At 39.6% G+C, this 21,884-nt stretch overlaps 1 protein-coding gene across 9 annotated transcripts in view; it reads left to right on the top strand.

The window, feature by feature from the left end:
- Positions 1 to 21,884, top strand: part of ASTN2 (astrotactin 2) — an 800,822-nt gene that overhangs the window by 494,667 nt on the left and 284,271 nt on the right. For all 9 annotated transcript variants that reach the window (XM_032478291.1, XM_032478290.1, XM_032478299.1 and 6 more), the window contains one exon: positions 7,715 to 7,881. In XM_032478291.1, coding sequence (XP_032334182.1) covers positions 7,715 to 7,881 — 167 coding nt within the window. The remainder of the gene's footprint in view (positions 1 to 7,714; positions 7,882 to 21,884) is intronic.

Raw genomic sequence — 21,884 nt, 5'->3', positions numbered from 1 at the left:
CATCATAGTCCAGTTTCTGAAAATATCTTTAGTTTTTCAAAAGAAAAATCTTAAAAGCAAGGAGAGAGAAATGCCATCTAAGGGAAAATATGAAATGAGGGGTGGTGGCATTCTCATAAGAAATCAGGGAGGCCAGAAGGAAGAGGCGCAAAATTTTTCAAGTGCTGAATAAAAATAAGCTGTCAACCCAGAATCCTGGGTCCAGTGAAGTATCCTTCAGGAATGAAGGAGAAATGAAGACATTCTCAGATGAAGGAAAACTGAGAGAATTTGTCACCTACAGACTTACTATAAAGAAAGAGGCTAATGAAATTTACCCAAACAGAAAGGAAATCACAAAAGAAGGAACCTTAGAACATTGGAAAGGAAGGAAGAGCACAATTAAGCAAGAATAAATGCATTAGACCTTCCTTCTCCTCTTGAGCTATTTTCATTACACTTGATGGTTAAAGCCAAAATGACAGCATTGTCTGATGTGGTCCTGATTATAGTCCACCTGATATCCCCAGGTTCTTCACATCCACAGATTTAACCAACCTCAGATGTCAATTTCCCAGCTGGTTGATTCTGTGGCTGTGAAACCTGCAGATATGGAGGACTGATTGTAGTCACTGTTTCAGGCCATATAAGGGACTTGAGCTTCTGTGGATTTTGGTATCTGCATGGGCTCCTGGAACCAATCTGCTGCTGATACCAAGGGACGACTGTATATTTAGAGGAATATTTAAGAAAATTATATTATAAATGGGAGAGGATAAAGGGACACAAAGTAAGGTAAGCTTTCTGTACATCAGTTAAGCTGGTAAAATAATGACACCAGTAGACTGTGGTAAGTTACGCATATTAGAACAACCCACAAAAAACTACACAAAGAGATGCACCCAAAAATACTAGAGAAAAATTAAAAAGGAGTTCTAAAAAAAAAAAAAAAGTTCAAGTAACCCACAGGAAGGCAAAACAAAGAAAGCAGAGAAATGAAAATCGGAGATCGGAAAATAGAAAATAAAACAGTAGACTTAAGCTCTGAAGTATCAATATTCACATTAAATGTCAGTGATCTAAACACACAAATTAAAAGACAGAAATTGGCAGTGTAGGTCAAAAATCATGACTCAATTACATGCTCTCTGCAAGAAATTCATTTCATGTATAATGATTTAGGCAGGTGGAAAGTAAACAGATCGAAAAAGACATATACATATCAAGCAAAAGCTGGAGTAGCTGTATTCATACCATAGAAAGCAGGCCTGAGAACAAAGAAAATTACCAGAGAAGGACATTGTATAATAATGAAAGGGCCATCCACCAAGAAGACATAGGAAGCCTTAATATTTGCGCATCAAACAACAGAGCTGCAAAATGTTTGAAGCAAAAACTAACTGAACCGAAGGGAAAAATAGACTAATCCACAATTATAGTTGGATCTTTTTACATTCTGCCCTCAACAACCAATAGAATAATTAGACAGTTGGCAATATTATAGATTAACTCGTAACACCATTAACCAAAAGGATTTAGCTAACGCTTATAGGACACCCTGCCCAGCAACAACAGAACACACATTCTTTTTAAGTACCTATGGGACATGTACAAGATAGACCATATTCTGGGCCCTGATGAAAGTCTCAACAAATTTAAAGAATTTGAATCATATAGAGTATGATTCTCCAGCCACAAAAGAATCAAACTAGAAAGCAATAACAAATAACAGAAAATTCTCTAAGTACTTGGAAACTACACAACACATTTCTAAATAATCCATGGGTCAGAGAGGAAGTCTCAAGGGAAATTAAAAATACATTGAACTGAATGAAATAAAAAAGCAGTATATCAAACTGTATGGGACATAGCTAGTGCAGTAATTCATCCTTTTCCTTAAAGTAAAAGCCTTTATACTTAATGAGAAGGAAATGTATAGCCATAAATGCATACATTAGGAAAGAAGTTTCAAATCAGGAATCTAAGATCCCACCTTGAGAAACTACAGAAAGGAGAACAAAACAAACTCAGAGCAAACAGAAGAAAGGAAATCAATGCAGTTGAAAACAGAAAAATAGATCAAAATCAATGAAACAAACAAAAAAAGATTCTTTGAAAATGTCAAGAAAACTGAAAAAAAAAAAAACCTAGCAAGACCATTAAAGAAGAGGAAAGATATAAGTTACAAATATCAGGAATGAGACAGGTGGTATCACTACAGACACCAGAAAGATTAAGAAAGAACTACTACAAATAACTGTACACACATTTACTTGACAACCTAGATGAAATGGACCAATTCCTTGAAAAATGCAAAATACCACAACTCACCCAATTTGAAATAGGTATTTGAATATCTCTATAACTACTAAGAAAATGGAAATTGTAACCCAAAAACTCCCCCCAAAGAAATCTCTATGTTTGGATAGTTTCACTGGAGATGTAAACCTCAGTGTAATAGTCTTATACCTCGTACAAAAGTTAACTTGAAATGTATCACAGAATTAATTGTAAAACATAAAGCTATAACACTTCTAGAACACACACACACACTCTCTCTCTCTTGAGAAAATCTTTGAGATTTGAGCTTGGCGGAGAATTCTGAGACTCTAAGATATAGATTTTATGATCCATAAAAGAGAAAATGATAACTTGGATTTCATCAAAGTTAAAAACATTTGCTCTGTGAAAACTCAGTTGAAGAAGATGAGAAGACAAGTTACAGAGTGGGAGAGAAAACATTTGAAAACCACTTATCTGACAAAAGTCTAGTGTCTAGAATATATAAAGAGCTCTCAAATCTTAGCAATGGTAAAAACAAACAATCCAATTATAAAATGAGCAAAAGACATCACGAGACATCTCACCAAGAAGGATATAAAGATGGAAAATAAGCACAAAAGGGATTCAGCATCGTTAACTATTAGGGAAATGCAAATGCAAACCACAGTGGGATGTTACTACACACCTGCTAGGATGGCTAAAGTAAAAAGTTACTGACAATATCAAATGCTGATGAGGATGTGGAGAAACTGGATTGTTCATGCATTGCTGGTGAGGATTTAAAATAGTGCAATCTCCCTGGAAACGTTTGGCAGCTCCATAAAAATATTAAACATGCAGTTCCATGTGATCAAGAAATTACATTCGTTGGCCTTTTTTACCCCCCAGAGAAATGAAGACTTACGTCCACACAAAAACCTGCACACTAATGTTTATAGTAACTTTATTCATAACAGCCATGAACAGGAAATGACTCAAGTGTCCTTTATGAAGCAAACAGTTAAACTATAGTCCATGCACAGCACAGAATAATACTGTGCAATGAAAAAGGAACTATTGACACATGCTGCTACCTGGATGAATAAGAGAATTATGCCAAATGAAAAAAAAAAATCAACCCCCCCTAGAAGGTCAAAAACTCTGTGATTATTTATGTAATACTCTTGAAATGACAAACATTGTAGAAACGGAGAGCATATCAGTGGTTGACAAGCATCAGGGAGGCAGTGGACATGGCTTTAAAAGGGCAACAGAAGGAATCTATGTAGTGATGGAAATGTTCTATATTTTGATTATCAGTGTATATGTCCTGGTTGTGATGTTTTAGTATAGTTTTACAAGATATTACCATTGAGGGAAACTGGCAATACACTGGATGTCTCTGTTTTATAGTATTTCTTCCAGCTGCATGTGAATCTGTAAGTATTGCAAAATGTTAAAATATATATAATTTTAGAAAAAACATGGCCTCTGACTGGATTTGGCCTACAGACTATAGTGTGCCAACCCCTGGCTTAAGTGATTTGGTCACTTCCTACCTCTCACCCCTTGTCTTGCGCTAATCTTGTTTTCCCCGGGCTCATGGAGCTTCGAGGGCATTGACCTCCTCTGTTCCATGGACAGGCCAACACTGTTCCTGCCTCAGGACTGTCATACTTGCTGTTCCTTCTCGGATAACTCTTTCCACTTATATTCACCAGGGAGATTCCACTTATTTTTCAGGTTTAGCTCAGATTCTCCATTTATGCTTCCTTTACTCCATCCTCAATTCACTTTTTTTAATCACATTATACTTTTGTCATACTTTTTAACTTTTTGAAAGAATCACTTTATTTCTTTACTTGTTAATCGTTTGTCTTCTCTCTAGAATTTAAACTCCACGACAGCAGGGTCTTGTCTGTCTTTTTTATGACTTTGTTTCCAGCATCCAGCCTGTTTGCTTAGCACTGAGTATATGTCCAGTAAACATCTGTTAAATGTTCCGATGAAGGACTTACATGGTTAAGAAAGAAAAACTAAGCTGATAGTCCCAGTTAGGTTTTCTGAGGTGGCCAGGGGGCTCATTCATTTATTTCTTGCTCCATGTATTCATCATTTGTCCTTCATTTCTTAAGTGCCTATTGTATGCCAGGTTCTGAGCCAGACACTTTAGGTTGTTTTCCTCGAGGGTCTCTAGAAATGCCTCCCAGAGAAGCATTCTTATTTCCATCTTACAGATGAGGAACCCGAGGCTGTCTCTAAGGTGAGGCATTTGCCTAGATGCTTGGTGTCAAAGACCTGTGTGGAATTCAGGACTGATGTCAGTCCTTATGTTCTTGTCTTCAAACTGTTTCCCTCATTTAAAAAGAGAAAACCGAGGCCCAATTAGGTTCAAGGCCTTGCCCAAGGTCACAAGGCAGGCGAGTGGTGTGCCTGGGCTGAGTTCTGATCTTTGTCCTTTTAGGACACCAGAATCTCCCTTTTGTTCCAGTGACACCCATCTCTTCCCTCTAAGAAGACTTCCCTGAACAATGCTCCCCTATTCTCTGGTCAATCACATTTGCAGAATTTCCACTTTCCCATTCAAATTAACTGGGCTTCTTCATGTTTGTTTTCTGGCCAACAAATACGTGTATTTCTTATTTCTCAAATTAGATGTTAAGCTTCTTCATAATACTCAGTACAGCAGCTACCATTTGCTGAACACTGTGCCAAGCACTTAATGCATTTATCTTACTGTATTAGTTATCTATTGCTGTGTAACAAATTACCCCAAAATGGAGCAGCTTCAAACAAAAAGCATTTATTATCTCACATCATTTTTTGAGGATTAGAAATTCAAGATTGGCTTAGCAAACTAGGTGGCTTAAGAAAACAGAATTTTTTTAAATTTTACCTTTTATCAAAGTGTAGTTGATTTACAATGTTAGTTTCAACTATACAGTAATGTGATTCAATTTTACCTATACAAACAACATATGTACTTTTTCCAGATGTTTTTCCATTATAGCTTATTACAAGAAATTGATTATAGTTCTCTGTGCTATACAGTAGGTCCTTATTATTTATCTGTATTATAGATAGTAGTGTGTATCTGTTAATCCCAAACTCTTAATTTATCCTTCCCCCTACTTTCCCCTTTGGTAAGCACAGTTTGTTTTCTATGTCCGTGAGTCTAAATAAAACAGAAAAATTTTCTCTCACAATTCTGGAGGCCAGAAGTCTAAAATCAAGATGTCAGCAGGGTCCTGCTCCCTCCAGGATCTCTAGGGGAGAATGTGTCCTTGCCTCCCCAGTTTCCAGTGACTGTACCATTTGGTGGCTTGTGGCCCCATCATCCAATCTCTGCTCTACCCTCACATGGCCTTCTCTGTATGTATAATCTCTCCATTCCTCTCTTTTATAAGGACATTTGTGACAGCATTTGGACCTACCTGGGAAATCCAGGGTAGTCTCCTCATCTCAAGAGCTTTAATTTAATTATATCTGAAAAAAAAAATTTTGGCAATAGAAAGTAGCATGAGTTCCAAGGGTTAGGATGAGGATGTATCTTTGGGAGCCATCCTTAGCCTACCATATGACCTTATAGGTTTGCCATAAGGATTAACCGAGTTAAAACAGATTAAGTGTTTAGAGTCTGCCTGGATTATAGAACATATTTTTTCAGTGAAGGATGGAAAGAACTGTGAGTAATACCCTGCCCCAGGTATTTCCGGTGACCTGGCAAGAAGGTCCGCCCTTCCTTCCAGCACACATCTCTGAGTCTTTGCAGTCAGACCCAGCCCCCTGTACCAGCACAAGTCTCTCCAAATGACCCCGGGACTAGGCGCCTTCCTGTCTGACAGTGAACATTCAGAGACAAGCAGGGCCTCCTCTGAGCTTGTATTAATATGTACAGCACTTCACTCACATGGAAAATTGATTTTTCTTTTTAAGCACAAAATGTAGCCAGTTTTATAACCTTTCGGCAGCTTGACAAAGGCCATTTATAACCCACTCCCTCTGTCACCCTTCCTGGCGCCAGTCTCAAATTCCTCGAAGAATTCTCTCATGCATTTGTAATTACAGATTTTTCTTAGGTGAAATTTAATTTCCAAGAGGGCTGACCTTTTTTTGTTACTGTGGTTTTTGTAAATTAATTTTTGCGTGTGTGTTTTGTTATTGATGTTGTTTAGGATGACGGTTTGGAGAGGGGATGAGGGAGCTGGTTGGGAGGAGAGAAACATTGGGAGGGCATTTTAATCAGCGATGTCCAGTGATGGATGAGGAGGGCTGGGCTCTGGGTGTTAATCTTGGTGGACAGAAAATGCCAGCAGGGCGGCTGAAATGGAAACCTAGTACCTCATTTTCTCTCCCCAACACCGGAGAGTTAGAACTGCTTCTGCATCTGCTGGACTGGAGATGAGCTCAGCCTCATCAAATGATAGGGAACTAAATTAAATAAATAACCAAGTTTCCCTAGGGTGTAAGAGTGTCCATTCACGGAGCACTTAGCAGCTGCCAGGAACATCGACAAGAGCATTCAGCTGAGGTCACTCAAGGTTGGAACTGTTGGGGCATTTTAGTGGCCGGAGCCCATTTGGTTTTATGGAGGAATATGCACATGGCCAGGCAGAGGGCTTGATATCATCTGCAGAGGACCTTGGCTATTAGCTTTAGAAAATTCAATTTATAGTTGTTGTTTAGAAGTCATGTATTTATCTAAGCTGAGGAGTGATGTTATTTAGAAATGTCACCCTGGTGGCCATTACAAGGATGGTACAGAGGAGGTCATATGGTGGCCAGCAAACTGTTCAGGAGGGCTTTGTGGGAATGTAGGAATCTCATTTAGGACTTTAGGCACAAGGATGGAGAAGAAGTGATGCTTTAAGATACTCAGAATCGTGAAGAGAACCCACATTTGACAAGTACCAAATTACATGCCAAATTCTGAAATAAGTTATACACCAGGCATGATCCAACTTCAATGTGACAACAAATCCAAGGGGCAGGCGTTATGCTTATTTAACTGATAAGGAACTTGAAGCTCAGAGAGGGAGAGTAACTTGCCCCAGGTCACACAGGGAGAAGGGGAAGATCTGGAATTTAAACACCTATTGGTAGGCTACCTCCCAAAGTGACCCTACTGGACAGTAATAAACTCAGTCATGGTGATGATCCCAGCAAGGTCACTATCAATAGCAGCTAACATTTGCTATATGGTTAAGCCCTTTGCAGACATTATCTCCCTTCATTCTCACAACTGTACCACTTTCCATTTTACAGGTAGGCACGCTGAGGTTCAGAGAGGTAAAGGAATTTGTCCAAGGCCACACAGCTGTTAGTTGGCCAAATTAGACTTTGAACCTGGCTCTGTGGTCCCGATACAGGTTCAAAGTCTAATTTGCCCCTTTTCAGGAGATGGGAGAAGAAGGTGCGAAGGAACCCATCACCTCTTTATCCGTAACCACCCTGTTGCTCTCTCTCTGAGCAGTGCCCGGAGGAGCTGAGGCCCATGAAGGACGGCTCCGGCTGCTATGACCACTCCAAAGGCATCGACTGCTCTGATGGCTTCAACGGTGGCTGTGAGCAGCTATGCCTGCAGCAGACACTGCCTTTGCCCTACGACACCACCTCCAGCACCATCTTCATGTTCTGCGGGTGAGTCTCTGTCCCCGAGGCCCAGCCACTGCCTTCTCAGCAGCGGGGGATGCAGAAAAAGGTCAGGAACTATAGCTCAGCCCGGCTGGGCCTGACCTTCAATGAGATGGCCTTTCTGCCTCTGCTTTTTCAGCCCAAGAGGCAAAAGGCAACAGTATAACCTTTTGTTAGGTATTCAGAAGAAGCATGGAAGAAGAAAAATAAATCATTGATTAATGATTATAACAAATGGAATCCATGCTCAGGCTGCATCCTAGGGTCAGGATCTTTTTCTGCAGAAGTCTCTCGCCCCTTCTGCATCTACCCTGTACCCCAGGTGAGTGTATTATGGAGACAAAAGCAGGCATCTTGAAGTGTCACTAAGAAACCAGCAGGTGTGATGCTTAAGAACACGGGCTTAGCCCAGGCTTTCAACTCTATTTCTGCAGGGATCAAACACTGCCAAGTTCAGAGTTTACCCTTTCTTTACCCTAATGCCCCTATCGGTAAGGGTAATTAATTGGGGGAAGTGAGGTGGAAAAGAAACAATGCAGGCAAAGCTGGAAGTTTTCACTCATGCTAAGAATTCAGCTGAGTTTTAAAATTAGGATGAGCGTGAAAGGAGGGGCATGTTGGGACCAACTTACTGAGATACAAATGAACTTATTTACAAACCAGAAATAGACTCACAGACACAGAAGGCAGCCTATGCCTATCAAAGGAGAAAAGGGTGAGGGGAGGGATAAATTAGGAGTTTGGGATTAACATATACACAGTACTATATACAAGATAGATAAGCAGCAAGAACCTACTATATAGCACAAGGAACTATATTCAGTATCTTGTAATAACCTATAATGAAAAAGAATTTGAAAAAGAATATATATAAATGTATATATCTAACTGAATCACTTTCTTTACCTTACACCTGAAACTAATGTACCATTGTAAATCAACTATACTTCAATAAAAATAAAAAGTAAAAAAGTAGGGGAGCACATTGGGACCAACTTGCTGAGTGGCCTGGGACAAGTCACTATCCCTCTCTGGGCCACAGTTTGACCACCTGTGAAATCATATCTTTGGACAATGCCTTAGTAGTTCTTCCAGTAATTATTGTTTTCCATATTGGAAAAGTCTGCAGGGGGAGACCTCTGCCATGGGTAGCTTCTAGCATAGCATTTGGTCCTCAGCAATCACTCAAGAAAATGGCAGCCTTTTTCCTTCTCTTCCTTCCCTTTCTGATAATATCTTCATCTTGGAAAACTTGCTCCCCTTTTGACATTCTGTGACTCAGAAAAATAATCCTTTGCTCATGCAGGAATGTCAGTCACTGAAGTGTGCTCAGTGCTTTACTAAGGCAGAAAAGCGAATAAAGCATTGAACAACCTTTACAGCCCTACTTATCACGAAAGAGGAGGTAGACGAATGTGTATGGCTTTAATCTCAGTTCAACAGAAAATTAATTTTACCTGCATGGTTCTAGTCCATGGGGTCTGGTTTTCCTTCTGGGGCTTTTTTCAGGGTCTCCCTGCCCTCTGCCCCAGTTACACTTGGCACTGCAGGCGCCTTTGAGCAGGTGTTAGAGCAGCTCGCTGGAGGCCCTCGATATGTATCAGTAGAATAAATAAGAAATAAATTAGTGCATGCAAACTTGAATTTATAGGGTCTCTCTCTTCAGCTTAAGTGACTGCAGGGCAGCATTGAGTAAATTATGCATGGGCTTGGGTCTCAGGCTTGAATACTGAATCAGCTGTGTTCCTACCATTGTTATTGTACTTGGGGGAGGGGTGTCCTGCTGCAAATAACAGTAACAGCAGGGGCCGCAGCAGTAATGGATTTTGACATAGAAACTATCACCACCTTTCACCCGTAGAGCACTGCAGCGGTCAAGGAGAATCGATAGACTTGGGTTCTAATCCGAACTCTGCCACTAATTTTCTCTCAGACATCAGCCAAGCCTCTTAGGACCCCTGCCCTTCAGTTTCTTCATCTCTAAAATTTTAATACCTACCTTAACATAATGATGGTTGTGAAGGGTGCAAAGTCATTTGTAATTTATTACTCCATTAGGGTTATGTAATATGCCCAAGATCATATGGCTAGTAATGTAGCACACTTGTTTCTGGCTGTGTGACCTTGAGAAAGTTGCTTAACATCTCTGTGCCTCAGTTTCCTCATCTGCAGAATAGGGACCCTAATAGCCTCTCTCTGTAGAATTGTTAATGAGGATTAAATGCATTACATTAGTTGCATCACAATTCACAATAATATTTGTAAAGTCCTCTGGAGTGGTGCCCTGTGCAGAGTTAACACTCTCTGTATCTGTTAAATAAAATAGCTCAGGTGAATGATAGTAGCGACAACAGCCCTCCAGTTGCTCAGTGACCTGAGGTGCTCAACCTCATGTTTTTAAGGTCTGTGAGATCAGGAGGAACTAACCTTCCCTACCCAGAAAGGACTCTGAAAGTTTTAAATCAGACTGAATTGGGAGAGTTGGGAGTCTACTCTGAGCTGTTGCAGCTCATCCAACTGCCCATAAACAGGACAAAAGAAAAAAAGAGCAAAAAACCCAGGTCTCCTAAAACCAACTGCAGTGTCAACATGCTTTGAAAATTGTCTATTAAGGATGCAAATGAGAAGTTAGCCACACTTGTTAGAAGCACTGTAAACAGAGCAAAGAAAGCCATTAGCAGGTACTTGTATGGAAGTTGGTCAGGAGAAGTGGCATGCTATTGAATTAAGCAAGGAAAACAAACCCTCGCTCAAGGGGACCTTGTCAACTTGCTCAGTGCTCTGTGCCCTTCCTGAGAGCTTCCTGGGTAGCACAGGTTTAACAAACCTATTTGCAGCCAGGTTAATAATAGTGGCTAACACTTATTAAGCACTTCCTACATGCCTAGACTGTGTTAAGTGCTTTGATTGCATCAGCCCATTGAATTCTTCTAACAACTCTACCAGGGAGGTACTAATATTATGATCTCGATATACTGTCCAAAAAAACAGGCACAGAGGGACTCAGTGACTTGATGAAGGTCACATAACTGGTAAATGGGGGCATTGGGATTCAAACCCAGTCCATGTGGCCCCAGTATTAGTCAAGACAGACAGATCTGATGTCACTGCTGGCCTCTGGCCACTTTTGGCTGTGTGGTTTTGAGCAAGTTGCTAAACGTCTCTTGTCTCACGTGGAGTCAGATGTGATTGAAGCACCATTGTGAGGATTAAATGAAATTATATGTGCACAGGGGCCAGCACACTCAAGACTCAGTAAATGGTTGTTATAATTAGTCTAATAGGAATAAAGCCACCTCATTTAATCTTTCAGTGACTGAAGTGCCTGTCCCGTTTACTGCTTTATCTCTGGGACCTTAGAACAGTGCCCGGCACATAGTGGGTGCTCAATTCATAATTGTTAAATGAAGTTCCTCGGTTGTCATGGCCATAGGAGTTGTTCCCAGTCCGGCCTCTCCAGCTACATTTCCAGCTACATCCTTATTCCTGAATTAGGCCTCTTTGCTTCAGCTTTGGGAGTTTTCAGTATTGTTCCCACTGCCCCTCATATGTCTGTGGTCTTTAGCTTGAATGCTCTGTTTCATCTTCAAGTCTTGGTGTAGGCGTTACCTTCTCCCACAAGTCTTCTCTGAGCCCTACGAGAGTGCCAAGATGAGATGTGTGGTTACCCTGGAGCTGAGTGTAATGCTTTGTCCTCTCTAGTTGATACTATTTAAATATTGGCTCAATGTTTATCAAGTGAGGTAAAAACATGTATAGAAAGGACTGCTTTTCTTGCCTTTTTTTTTTCTTTTCTGCCCCCAGGGCCCTCTTAACCAGGGAGAGGGCCATAGACATTTTGCCTCCAATTCTAATTTATCCCAGTGACATCTTGCCACTTCTTGCAGACTGGCCCTCTGGCTAGCTGTGCTGGCAGTCAGCCCCTATTCAGGCCAAGTTCCTCAAAACTGGATAAAGTGTCTTTTCTCTGGGGTCACACAGCCTCCCTTGCTTCTCCTGGTGGTAGCCCCCTTGCTCACCTGCTTTCCTGTCTGGTCTCTATCACATTGAGCAGGGACCAGATCTTAGTCACCTGTGTGCCCCTGTTATCTTTCCCCACTGCTTGCCCAAGGGCTTCTCCAAAGCCATAATCGTTGTATTAAGGATTTCATCCACCTAAGATCTGTTGCACCTACTCTGTGCCTGGTCTTTTTGCTGGGGTGCTGAGAATGCAAGGAAGCACTGAGTCCAAGTCCTTACCCACTAGGGGCAAAGGCAACATTGGGGACAGGTATTTGAGCCTCACTCGGTCCTGATTGATGTTGATGGAGCACAGGTACCAGTGTGGTAGAGAGAAGCAGGTGAATTTGAGCTAGGTTGAGAAGGTCACTGGATGCTAAGATGAAACACTTAACGATGAATCTTACAGGTGAAGGAAGCATTACCTCTCTCCAAGACCTAGGCAAGTTACCTAGCAACCACGTTTGTTTCATTTGTGCCTGTGTGTTTGCTGTGTATACTGTGCATTCTTCCAAGAGAATTTAATATCATCCACATAAATCCAACCTATTAAAAAACCAGATAGTATCAATATAGAACCGATCAGAGCCATTTGTAAGGAGAGGAAGGGAAAGGGAGAAAATAATTTGGGGAGCTGGAAATGGGGGAGTTACTCAACATGAGATAAATTTAGCTCCATTTGTCTTGGCAACCAAAGTAAACAGAAAAAAAATGTATAATGGATTATACAGTTGTCCTTGCTTGAGAAAAAGAAGGTTGTCATTTTTGCGGGGGTGGGGTTAGTTTGTTTTGTTTTGTTTTCCTGACATAATTTGCTGAGATGTTTCCTGTATGTACTTATATAAGAAGTAGTGAGCAATGTCATCAACATGTTTGAAGTTTCAGTATTTCTCAGATCATTTGGAAGAGGAAGCCAGGCCCCGAAGTGTCTCACAGTCAGTGAGGAAGTGACACTGGGGAGGGAGATTCCCTCAGTTACTCTCTTCTAATCTGAACATACTGAATGCATTTAAATATAGTTTACTTTAAAATGCAGTGAAAATGTATGTAAAAATATGAGTTCAAAAAGCACATCCAGCCTCAAATAGTCCTTACTAGCATATCCGCTTCATGTCATTTTCATGTGACTTTAGGAGGGAAAAGAGATAAATACATGTGTTTAATACCGACTGGTAACTGGAAACCTCTTATTTTCATTGTCGAATGTGAAATTGGCTCTTACAGTGGAAAACACTGACCTCGAGAATGCAGACAGTTACTGTTAGTAACTAGTTGCAAGAGTATGCGAGGTCACTCAGTCAAGCACTTGTTCTGTTGTGGTTTCAACTTTTAGGGAAGGTCGTCTGAGCTCTACTGCTCTGATTTGCCTCTCATAGTAAACACAGAACAGGCACATGCCAGGTTCTTGTCAAACAGTACAACGCTGCACTCTCTGCTGTTTGAAACATCTGCAAAAGCTCAGGTGTAAGACATTCACAGACAGCCGATGGAAGCATACGAAGTCCACCCATTCGTTCAGATAGGTGTTTCCCAACGTGGATTCTGTAAAACGTTAGTTCCATGAGATGCTCAAAGACAAAAAAGGGGAAGTTCCAGTGATCAAGCCCACATGGGAGAACCTGCGCTCTCTTAACAGTCTCTTGAAGGTTCACAGGGCACCTGGGCATAGTAAAAGCTTTGGCAAGTCCTGCAGTGGTGAAACATATCATATCTGATTGGTTCTAAAGTGCCCACAGTTTCCACATTTCTGAAATTAGGATGTATTTTACTATCAATGGTTTGATAGAGTTTAATGAAATTTTTTCCTTTCTTAGTGTTTGGTGAAATGCTAGTGTTTCTTACAAGTGTTACGAATCTCAGAGTAATTGAAACAGTTTATATGATTTAGCCCAGAGTCCCCATATCATTCCCTCCCCTCCCCTTACCTCCCCTCCCCTTCCCTTCCCTTCCCTTCCCTTCCCTTCCTTCTTTTCTGAAGAATACCCTTGAGTATGTTACCTTTAAAGTGGCTTTTCTAGAAACTCTAAATTTTTCCTTTGAGTGAAACCTGCAGATGGAGACCACTCCAAGAACAGTTTTACTAATCTTCATTTTGGTTAGTATCGGGACAATCTTGAGAACTTTCCTGAGAAAGGTTTGTATGACATTGTGAGTGGGGTCCTTGTGGTTGAGGGCCTGCACTGCTGGGTCACAGAGGACCCTGGTCCTGTTGCCCCTGGAGTGGGGATTCTCTCAGGTGGCAGGATCTGCAAAGCTAAAAACATACTTGTTTCTCTCCTGCTGTGGTGGTAGGATACCAAGATTCATCTCCAACATTGGTCCAAGTCTGTGTGGTATGCAGTTTCTTGAAAGCTTCTTAAATTTTTTCTATTTTTTTTTCTGGGATTTGATTTCCTCCCCTATTTAAAAAAAAATAGTTTCTAGCCTATGCATTTCAATACGTAATTTTATTGATTCCATAAGCCACTGAGGAATAGAAATGAGTGAATGAATGAGTGAGTAAATGCATGAATAAGTAAATAAATAAATACCTTGTCTTGAGAATCTCTATAAATGCCATTTCTCTTAGGTCCTAGTTTCCTCTTTTGGGAAGCAAACAGGTTGGAAGCAGGCATTTGTGCTGCAGTGGAATGAGCCCTAGACTTGGAGGAGGAAGATCCAAGTCAAAGTTGTGGCTTTTCCAAAGTGCTCATGTGATCTTGGTCAAGGGATTTAAAATGCCAACCCTCAGGGACCCTGGTGGCAATGTTGGAATTAAAGTACCCATCTCACGATGTTGCTATAAGGATTATGTAAAACGTGCTCTTGGCTAAACACGTATAAGGTTTTATGGTACAGTCTCTAAAAAAATCCCAACCAGTTCTAGTATTCTCTGTAACGTGATGGGTATGTTCAGGGTAACACATTCATTGCCTTCAGCTAAAATGCCCAGTTTGTATCTTCGTACTTATTTTATTTTATGTTTTTCATTTTGGCAAATGTATAAATATAGTTTCATGCGGAGCTTGGCTGGTTTCCTGTGAGCCTACACTCTTTAGAATTTCTGTAAGAAAATCTCCCAGACGACAGAATGTTCTAAAGGAGCTGTCCAATTATGTCACATGGTACAAAAATAAAATTAAAACAAACAAACAAAAAGAAAGAAACCAACAAACAAATAGACCTTTGCATAAATCATCCTGTGCCCTGAGGTGGCTTGGGCGAGAGAGTTGCTTACGTCTTTAAACTTAAAGGATCATTTGCCTTTATGAGTCTCTTTTTCTTTTTCTTTTTTTTCCCCCTTTCCTTTCTCTCTCTGCATCTCTAAGGGTCTTACTAAGCATACCAGGGCCTTTAATCTCCTCTCCTGCTGAGCCACAGTCTTTTCTCACCCCAGGCAAAAGGAAGTCACTATGCACCAATATTTGTAATGTGGCTAAAATCATACACATACTTATATACACACTTCCTGAGATATGAACTCTTAGGTTTAATTCCTAGTACCACTGTTGACAAGGTATATTTCCATGGGCAAGTCACTTAATTTCTCTAAACTTCAGATTTCCCTCTGAAAATGGGAGCAATACCTTCCTCTGAGGGCTATGTATTAATTTCCCAATGCTTCTATAATGCATTACCACAAACTTAGTAGCTTACAACAACACAGGTTTATTATCTTACCTTTTTGGAGGTCAGAATTTCTAAAATCGAGGCATCAGCAGAACTTCAAGGCCAAAGGCATAGTCTCTGTGTCTGCGTGTCTTTCTCTCTTTGCTCTGCTTCCAAATTGTATGTCCTTCTCTGACTTGGACACCCTTGTCTACCTCTTAGGCTCTTATAAGAACCCTTATGATTACATTGAGCCCACTCAGGTAATCCAGAATAATCATCCTATCTCAGAATTCTTAACCTAATCACACCTGCAAAGTCCCTTTTACTATGTAAGGTAATGTTTTGTGGGCTTTAGGGATTCGATCATGGATGTTTGGGGTGGGCCATTATTCTATCTAATATAGATGGCAATAGGGAGAAAATCATTTCACTAAACTGTGGAATCTTGAATGCAGGACTGAGCTTTGTATATATACATGTGTGTAGATGCATACATATATGCACACATATATGTACATACACACATATACATATGTATGTCCACATTTGTGCATATATTTAACTTATGTATAATAATTACATGTGTATAAATATATATTTTTTATAGTTAAAACACATATATAGTATATGTTTATATGTACAATTTATTTCCAATGAATGACACAAAGAAGTTATCAATTATGTAATTTGAAGCAAAAAAAAAAATAGGCAAAGAAAGGCAACTCTGTTGGCTTTAAGAAATCTGGATCTAGAAAGAAGCCAGCAAAAAAAAGGCCAGCAACTAGGATCTGGGGACCAGGACCACTGGAAATGAATTTACATTCTCTGGGAAGTGTAAATGGGCTAACAGAATAGCAATTATAGGTAATACTAGCACAATCATAATGACATTAATAATCATCATCACAATGGCTGATGCATTAATTAGCCACTACATCATAGATGCTATTTTATCCTTTATGTAAGTTACCTCTAATTCTCACATCAGCCCTATGAGAAGAATTATTATTATTCCCATTTAATAGATTGTGACACTGAGGCCAAGGGTAGTTAACAGCCTTGATTAGGGTCATGTAGCTGGAAAGTGGTATAGCCTGTGTTTGAACTCAGCTTTAATTAGATCCAAAATCTGAATTTGACACCTGTGTCTCCCTTAAATAAAGGGACATGGAATCTCAATAAATTCACCAAAGTAGAAATTATGCAAGCCACACTCTCAGACTAGAATGCAATAATGTTAGATATTAACAACAATCTGTCTAGCAGATGAATCTGTAGATCAATAGATGATTCTATAGCAACCTTCTAAGTAATACTTGAGTCCGGAAAAAAAAAATCGAACTCAAATTATCACCTCTTTAGCAATGAGCAAGAGCAGGAAGGCTGCATATCAGACTCCTGGAAGAGAGGCAAAGCAGTGGTCAGAAGCTCCATGGCCTTTACACGAAGTACAAAAGATTGAAAAATAAGCAAATGAAGCATTCAACTCCAGAAACCAGAAAAAGAATTATAAAACAAGCTCAAAGAAAGCAGCAGAAAGGAATTAATACAAATAAAGGCTGAAATAAATGAAATAGGAAAAAAAAAAGGAGCCTCGCTAATAAATTGCAAAAGCTTGTTCAAAGGGGAGAGAGAGTGAGCACAAATGAACACATTAGGAATGAGCTAGGGACATAACCATAGAAGCACAGAAGATAAAACAAATTTAGTGAGAATACTGTGTGCAACTTTATGCCAATAAATTTGGAAGTGTTGATAAAATGCATTATTTTCATAGAAAATGTAAATTACCAAGTTTGAGTCATGGTGCTGTAGGAAATCTAAACAGTCAGATAACATAAAATAAAATGATAAGAGAGCTAAATGTCTGCAATTGAAAAGAAGACATCAAGCCCAAGGGACTTTATCGGCAGGTCCTATCGAACCATCAAGGAATGGATAACCCCTATCTTATGTAAACTGATCCAGAGAAAGACAATAAAAGGACGGTCTGCTAATTTGTTCCATAATCCTAGCATAATCCTAATACCCAAACTGGGCAAATACATACTCACTCATCTAGAAAAATCTGGTTGACATGTGAGAACTGATGGGCTTCTTACGTGGTAGGATGAAAAATCAGCTTACAAAAATCAGTAATAACTTTCCTCAGTATCAGCAATAGCTAACTAGAAAATATAAGGGAAAGCATACGTGAAAAACTGATCCTATTCCTCAAGTGGGAAAACTGTAATAATAGAGGCTATCACTCTACTAAATGCTTGGGTACACTGTATTTTAGACATAACTCATTTAATCCTCACAGTGGCTCTGTGAGGTAGGAACTTCTTCATAGATAAGTGAAGGCAGTACAGAGAGATTTTGCCCACAGTCACATAGCCAATAAATGATGGAATCTGGGTTCGGACTCTGGTTGTCTGTATCCAAAACACATGCTTGTAACCACTACAGCATAATACATTGCTTAAATACCTATGAATAAACCCCCACAAGATATGTGCAGGACTTTTATGACCAAACGTCTAAAATTTCAGTGAAGATTTTAAAAGAACAATTGATTAATGGAGATGAAAACTATTAGAAGACGCCCAACTGTGAAGATGCTGAATCAGTCAGCCAGGGGAAGATAGGCTATGTTGCTGCAACAAATGAAGCTTCCCAGACCAGAAGATTGCACACAGAAGTTGGTTTCCTGTTCACACAGGATCCACTGTAATTGAAGCAAACCTATTCTATCCTGCAGAAAGCATCTTGAACACATGACCCCCACCCTTGCCAGAGTAAGGGAAGAGAGGGCTTGAGAATCATGCAGGATGTTTGTAAGGGCTGGATCTTACAGTGACTTACATCACATCAACACGATTCCATGGCTCAGAATCTCTTCACACGGTCCCTTCAAGGCACCCAACTGCAAGGGAAGCTTAGATGCCTAGCCTACAATGTGTCCTCAAAGAACGCCCAGTGTGGTGAACACAAGATATCATCTCTGCCACAGTTGTCAACAGTGCAGAGCAGAGAGTTGACTCTCAATGCATATTTCTTAAAGGAGAAAAAATTAACAACTTGTCCCCATTTAGTCTACAAGTTCAATGTAAAACCACCCAAAATTCCAGTAAAGTTTTGCATAGAACTTGACAAGAGAACTCTAAAATTTATCTGAAGGGAAAATGAGTAAGAACACGGAGGAGATTTTGAAATAGAAAATTAGTGTTCCTGACAGGGAGAAGACTTACTTTGCTACATCCAAAACATGCCATAAAGCTACAGTAATTAAAATAGTGCAGAATTGTTGCAGTAATATACAGATAATTAAATAAAATTTCTAACCATATATACAGGGTACACACAGGGATTTAGTACATGACAAAATGGCATTTCAAACTACTTAGTGAAAGGATGGATCCTTCAGATAATCATCTACCAATTTTAAAAATAATTAAGTTAAAATAACCACCCCCACCATGCACAAAAATAAATTCCACGCAAATTAAATAGCCAAGGATGAAAAAGCTGTATTAATACTAGAAGAATATAAAGAAAGATATTTTTTCATCCTTTTGGGCTTTCTAAGCATAACACAAAATTCAAAAGCAATAAAGGATCAGGATAAAAAGGTTATAAGACATCAAAAATAAGATTAAAATACAAGTACAGACTTGGAGAAAATTTTAATAAATTTGGAAGGTGAAATACAACTACTGAGAAAATACACAAAGCATGTAAAAGCCAATAAGGAAAAAGACACATACCAAAACAGCGAAGTGGTCCAAGCACATGGATGGACAATCTACAGAATGAGAAATACAAATGACCATGACATGAAAAGATGGTGACTCTCACTAGTAGTCAGGGAAATGCAAATCCGAACAAAAATGAGTTATTTTTTGCCATCCCATATTGGCAATAATGGACGTGAAATTTGTGGGGGAATGGGTTCTCTCATTCATCAGTGATAGAATTGTAAACTGGTAGTGCCTCTACAGATAGCCATTTAGTAGATCTATCAAAATTTTAAAATTCATGAAATATTGACCCAGCAATTCTTCTTCTAAGACTGGCGTATAGAAACACACACATGTACATAGTGATATATGTACAAAATTCTTCATTATGGCACCATTTGTAAAAACAAACAGCTATAAACAACCAAAATTCCCATCAATAAAGATGAGGTAAAATCATTATAGTACACTTTTCCTGTGCAATGCCAAACAGTCATTAAAAAGATAAATCTATGTGGATACTGTTTTGAAAATATCTCTAAGAAATTATATTAGATATAAATGCATATCTCACAACAATGTATAGAGTAATTCTGCTTATGAGTTTTTTATAAAATTATATATATATATAATTTAAAAATATATAACATGATATAATAAACAAAAATGATATATTTATTATTATAAATATATAAAATGTGTATATCTAAATTCATTGAAAAAATCCTCCAATAATGCATAATTATTAATAATGATGACCACTGAAACAGGAAGTAAGAATATGTGTGGAGTGGGAAATGAAGAACTTCTACATTTTACTCTATAGATTTTGATAATGTCTAATCTTTTACAACAACAGTGTATTTATTCACGGATGCACGTGTGTGTGTGTGTGTGTGTGTGTGTGAAGAGGGAGAGCTCTACCTAGTAAACCATTTCTCTTACTTGCTGGGAACCTTTTGGAATAAATGGATGGAACTAGACTTTACTGAGCACTTACTGTATACTCTGCATATTTATAAAACTCATGTCATCTGTACTGCAGCTTTATAAGGGAGAGTTTCACATATTTAACAGATAAAAAAAAAAAAAAGAGGAGAGACTTGACCAAGGCAACAAGACAGGCCTCCTTCCAAGAACTTCCACTTTACTTTGGGCAGGAGCATGTAAATATTAGAAAGACAATCAGTGCATCTGTGCAATACATCGGGGGTTGGAGGAAAGCGAGGGCAGAGTGACAGCTTGCCTCAGGCATGAGACATTCCTGGCTTTTCAGTGGAGTGATTTTGGGTCACGTTTTCCACTCTGCCTGTCTACTTCCTGCCTTCAGTTAGATCCTGTGTCTCTGACATCAGCTATTGGTTCCTGCAACCTGGGTACATTTTCTTCCCAAATCGTGTTACAGAGCCTCTTCCTTCTCCCACATGAGTCTTTTTGCAGTCAGATTTAATAGATCTTCACATCATCCTGTGGAAGAAAGGCAAATAAGAGACTGCGTGCTTTCTACTGCCTCCAGCCAGCACAGCCTAACCAGGGCCGTATCATGCAAATAGAAACAACTGGATTTGGAAAAGACAAGTGTAGAAAAAGGTGCCTTTGTTGCTAGACAGACCTGATTTTGAATGCCAGCTTTGCCACTTACTCACTGTGTGACATGCTTTGTTTCTTGGATCCTCATTTTGCTTCTGTATAAAGCAGATGATGATACTACGTTTTTTCATGGTTAGAAAAGAAATATCCACAGTGCCTAGTCAATAGCACATACTCAGTAAGTAAACACTACCATCACCATCATTACAACCACTCTATAATTATTTTGTTAAGTACAGTACAATTCCTAACTGTTTTTGCAGTCAGCGTATCATAGGTCCTCTTAGCAGCCTTGTGAATTAAGGTGGGATAGGAATGTCAGCCCCCTTTTACAGATGAGGAAACTGGAGGCTACAGAGGTAAAATGGCTTACTTTGCTTCACATACATCACAAGGAGCAAAGAGGACATTCTACAGGTGTCTTCAGCTGTGCAGCGTATTTTCTTGTGTGTCTTATTTATTGTGTGCACCCTCCCCCCGGTGCCTAGCAAAGGACCATGAACCGATAGACAGTCAAAGAATTCCAGTTTCTGGATTGATTTTTCATGGGTTAGTACCTCTGCTGTCTCCTCTCCCCCCAGCTCCCGCCCCCAATACCTCTCTAAGAGATTTCTTTCCCTCTGTAAACATCCCAAATTGCAAGTATTTCCCCATACTCCATTCAGATACCTGTTTGGTCCATAGAGGAACCCACCCTTGCCTCACAAGCATATCAAAGGCCCTTCTGCTGTCAGGATTGGGTAGTTAGAGGCCAGCAGAGGCTGCTAACATTGCTAATTGAACAGAAGCCGCTCCGTGCGCTGTCCGTGGTACTGAAAGGATCACCTCTGTGCTACAAGGGCAATAAAAGCCTTGTTTTTGCTACCGTCTTCAACCTTGGTCGACAGACACACTGGGAATAGATTCTAGTTTGAGAAGCTAGTTGATAGCTCCCTGTGAATTGGTCTGTCATGCTTTTTAAAGTCCATGTGTTCATGGAAAACAGTTTTTAAATTTGCTTTGTGCGCAGATGTGCTCTCTGGCTTCCCCCTCGACTCCTCCAAAATGTCACAAATGACTTTCCTTGAATTTACCAATTTGCACGATTAATGTGCTTCTCTCTAGACA

The sequence above is a fragment of the Camelus ferus genome, chromosome 4 (genome assembly GCF_009834535.1).
Source record: "Camelus ferus isolate YT-003-E chromosome 4, BCGSAC_Cfer_1.0, whole genome shotgun sequence".
NCBI classification, from domain to species: Eukaryota; Metazoa; Chordata; class Mammalia; order Artiodactyla; family Camelidae; genus Camelus; species Camelus ferus.
This window is presented reverse-complemented; position numbering and strand designations above follow the sequence as displayed.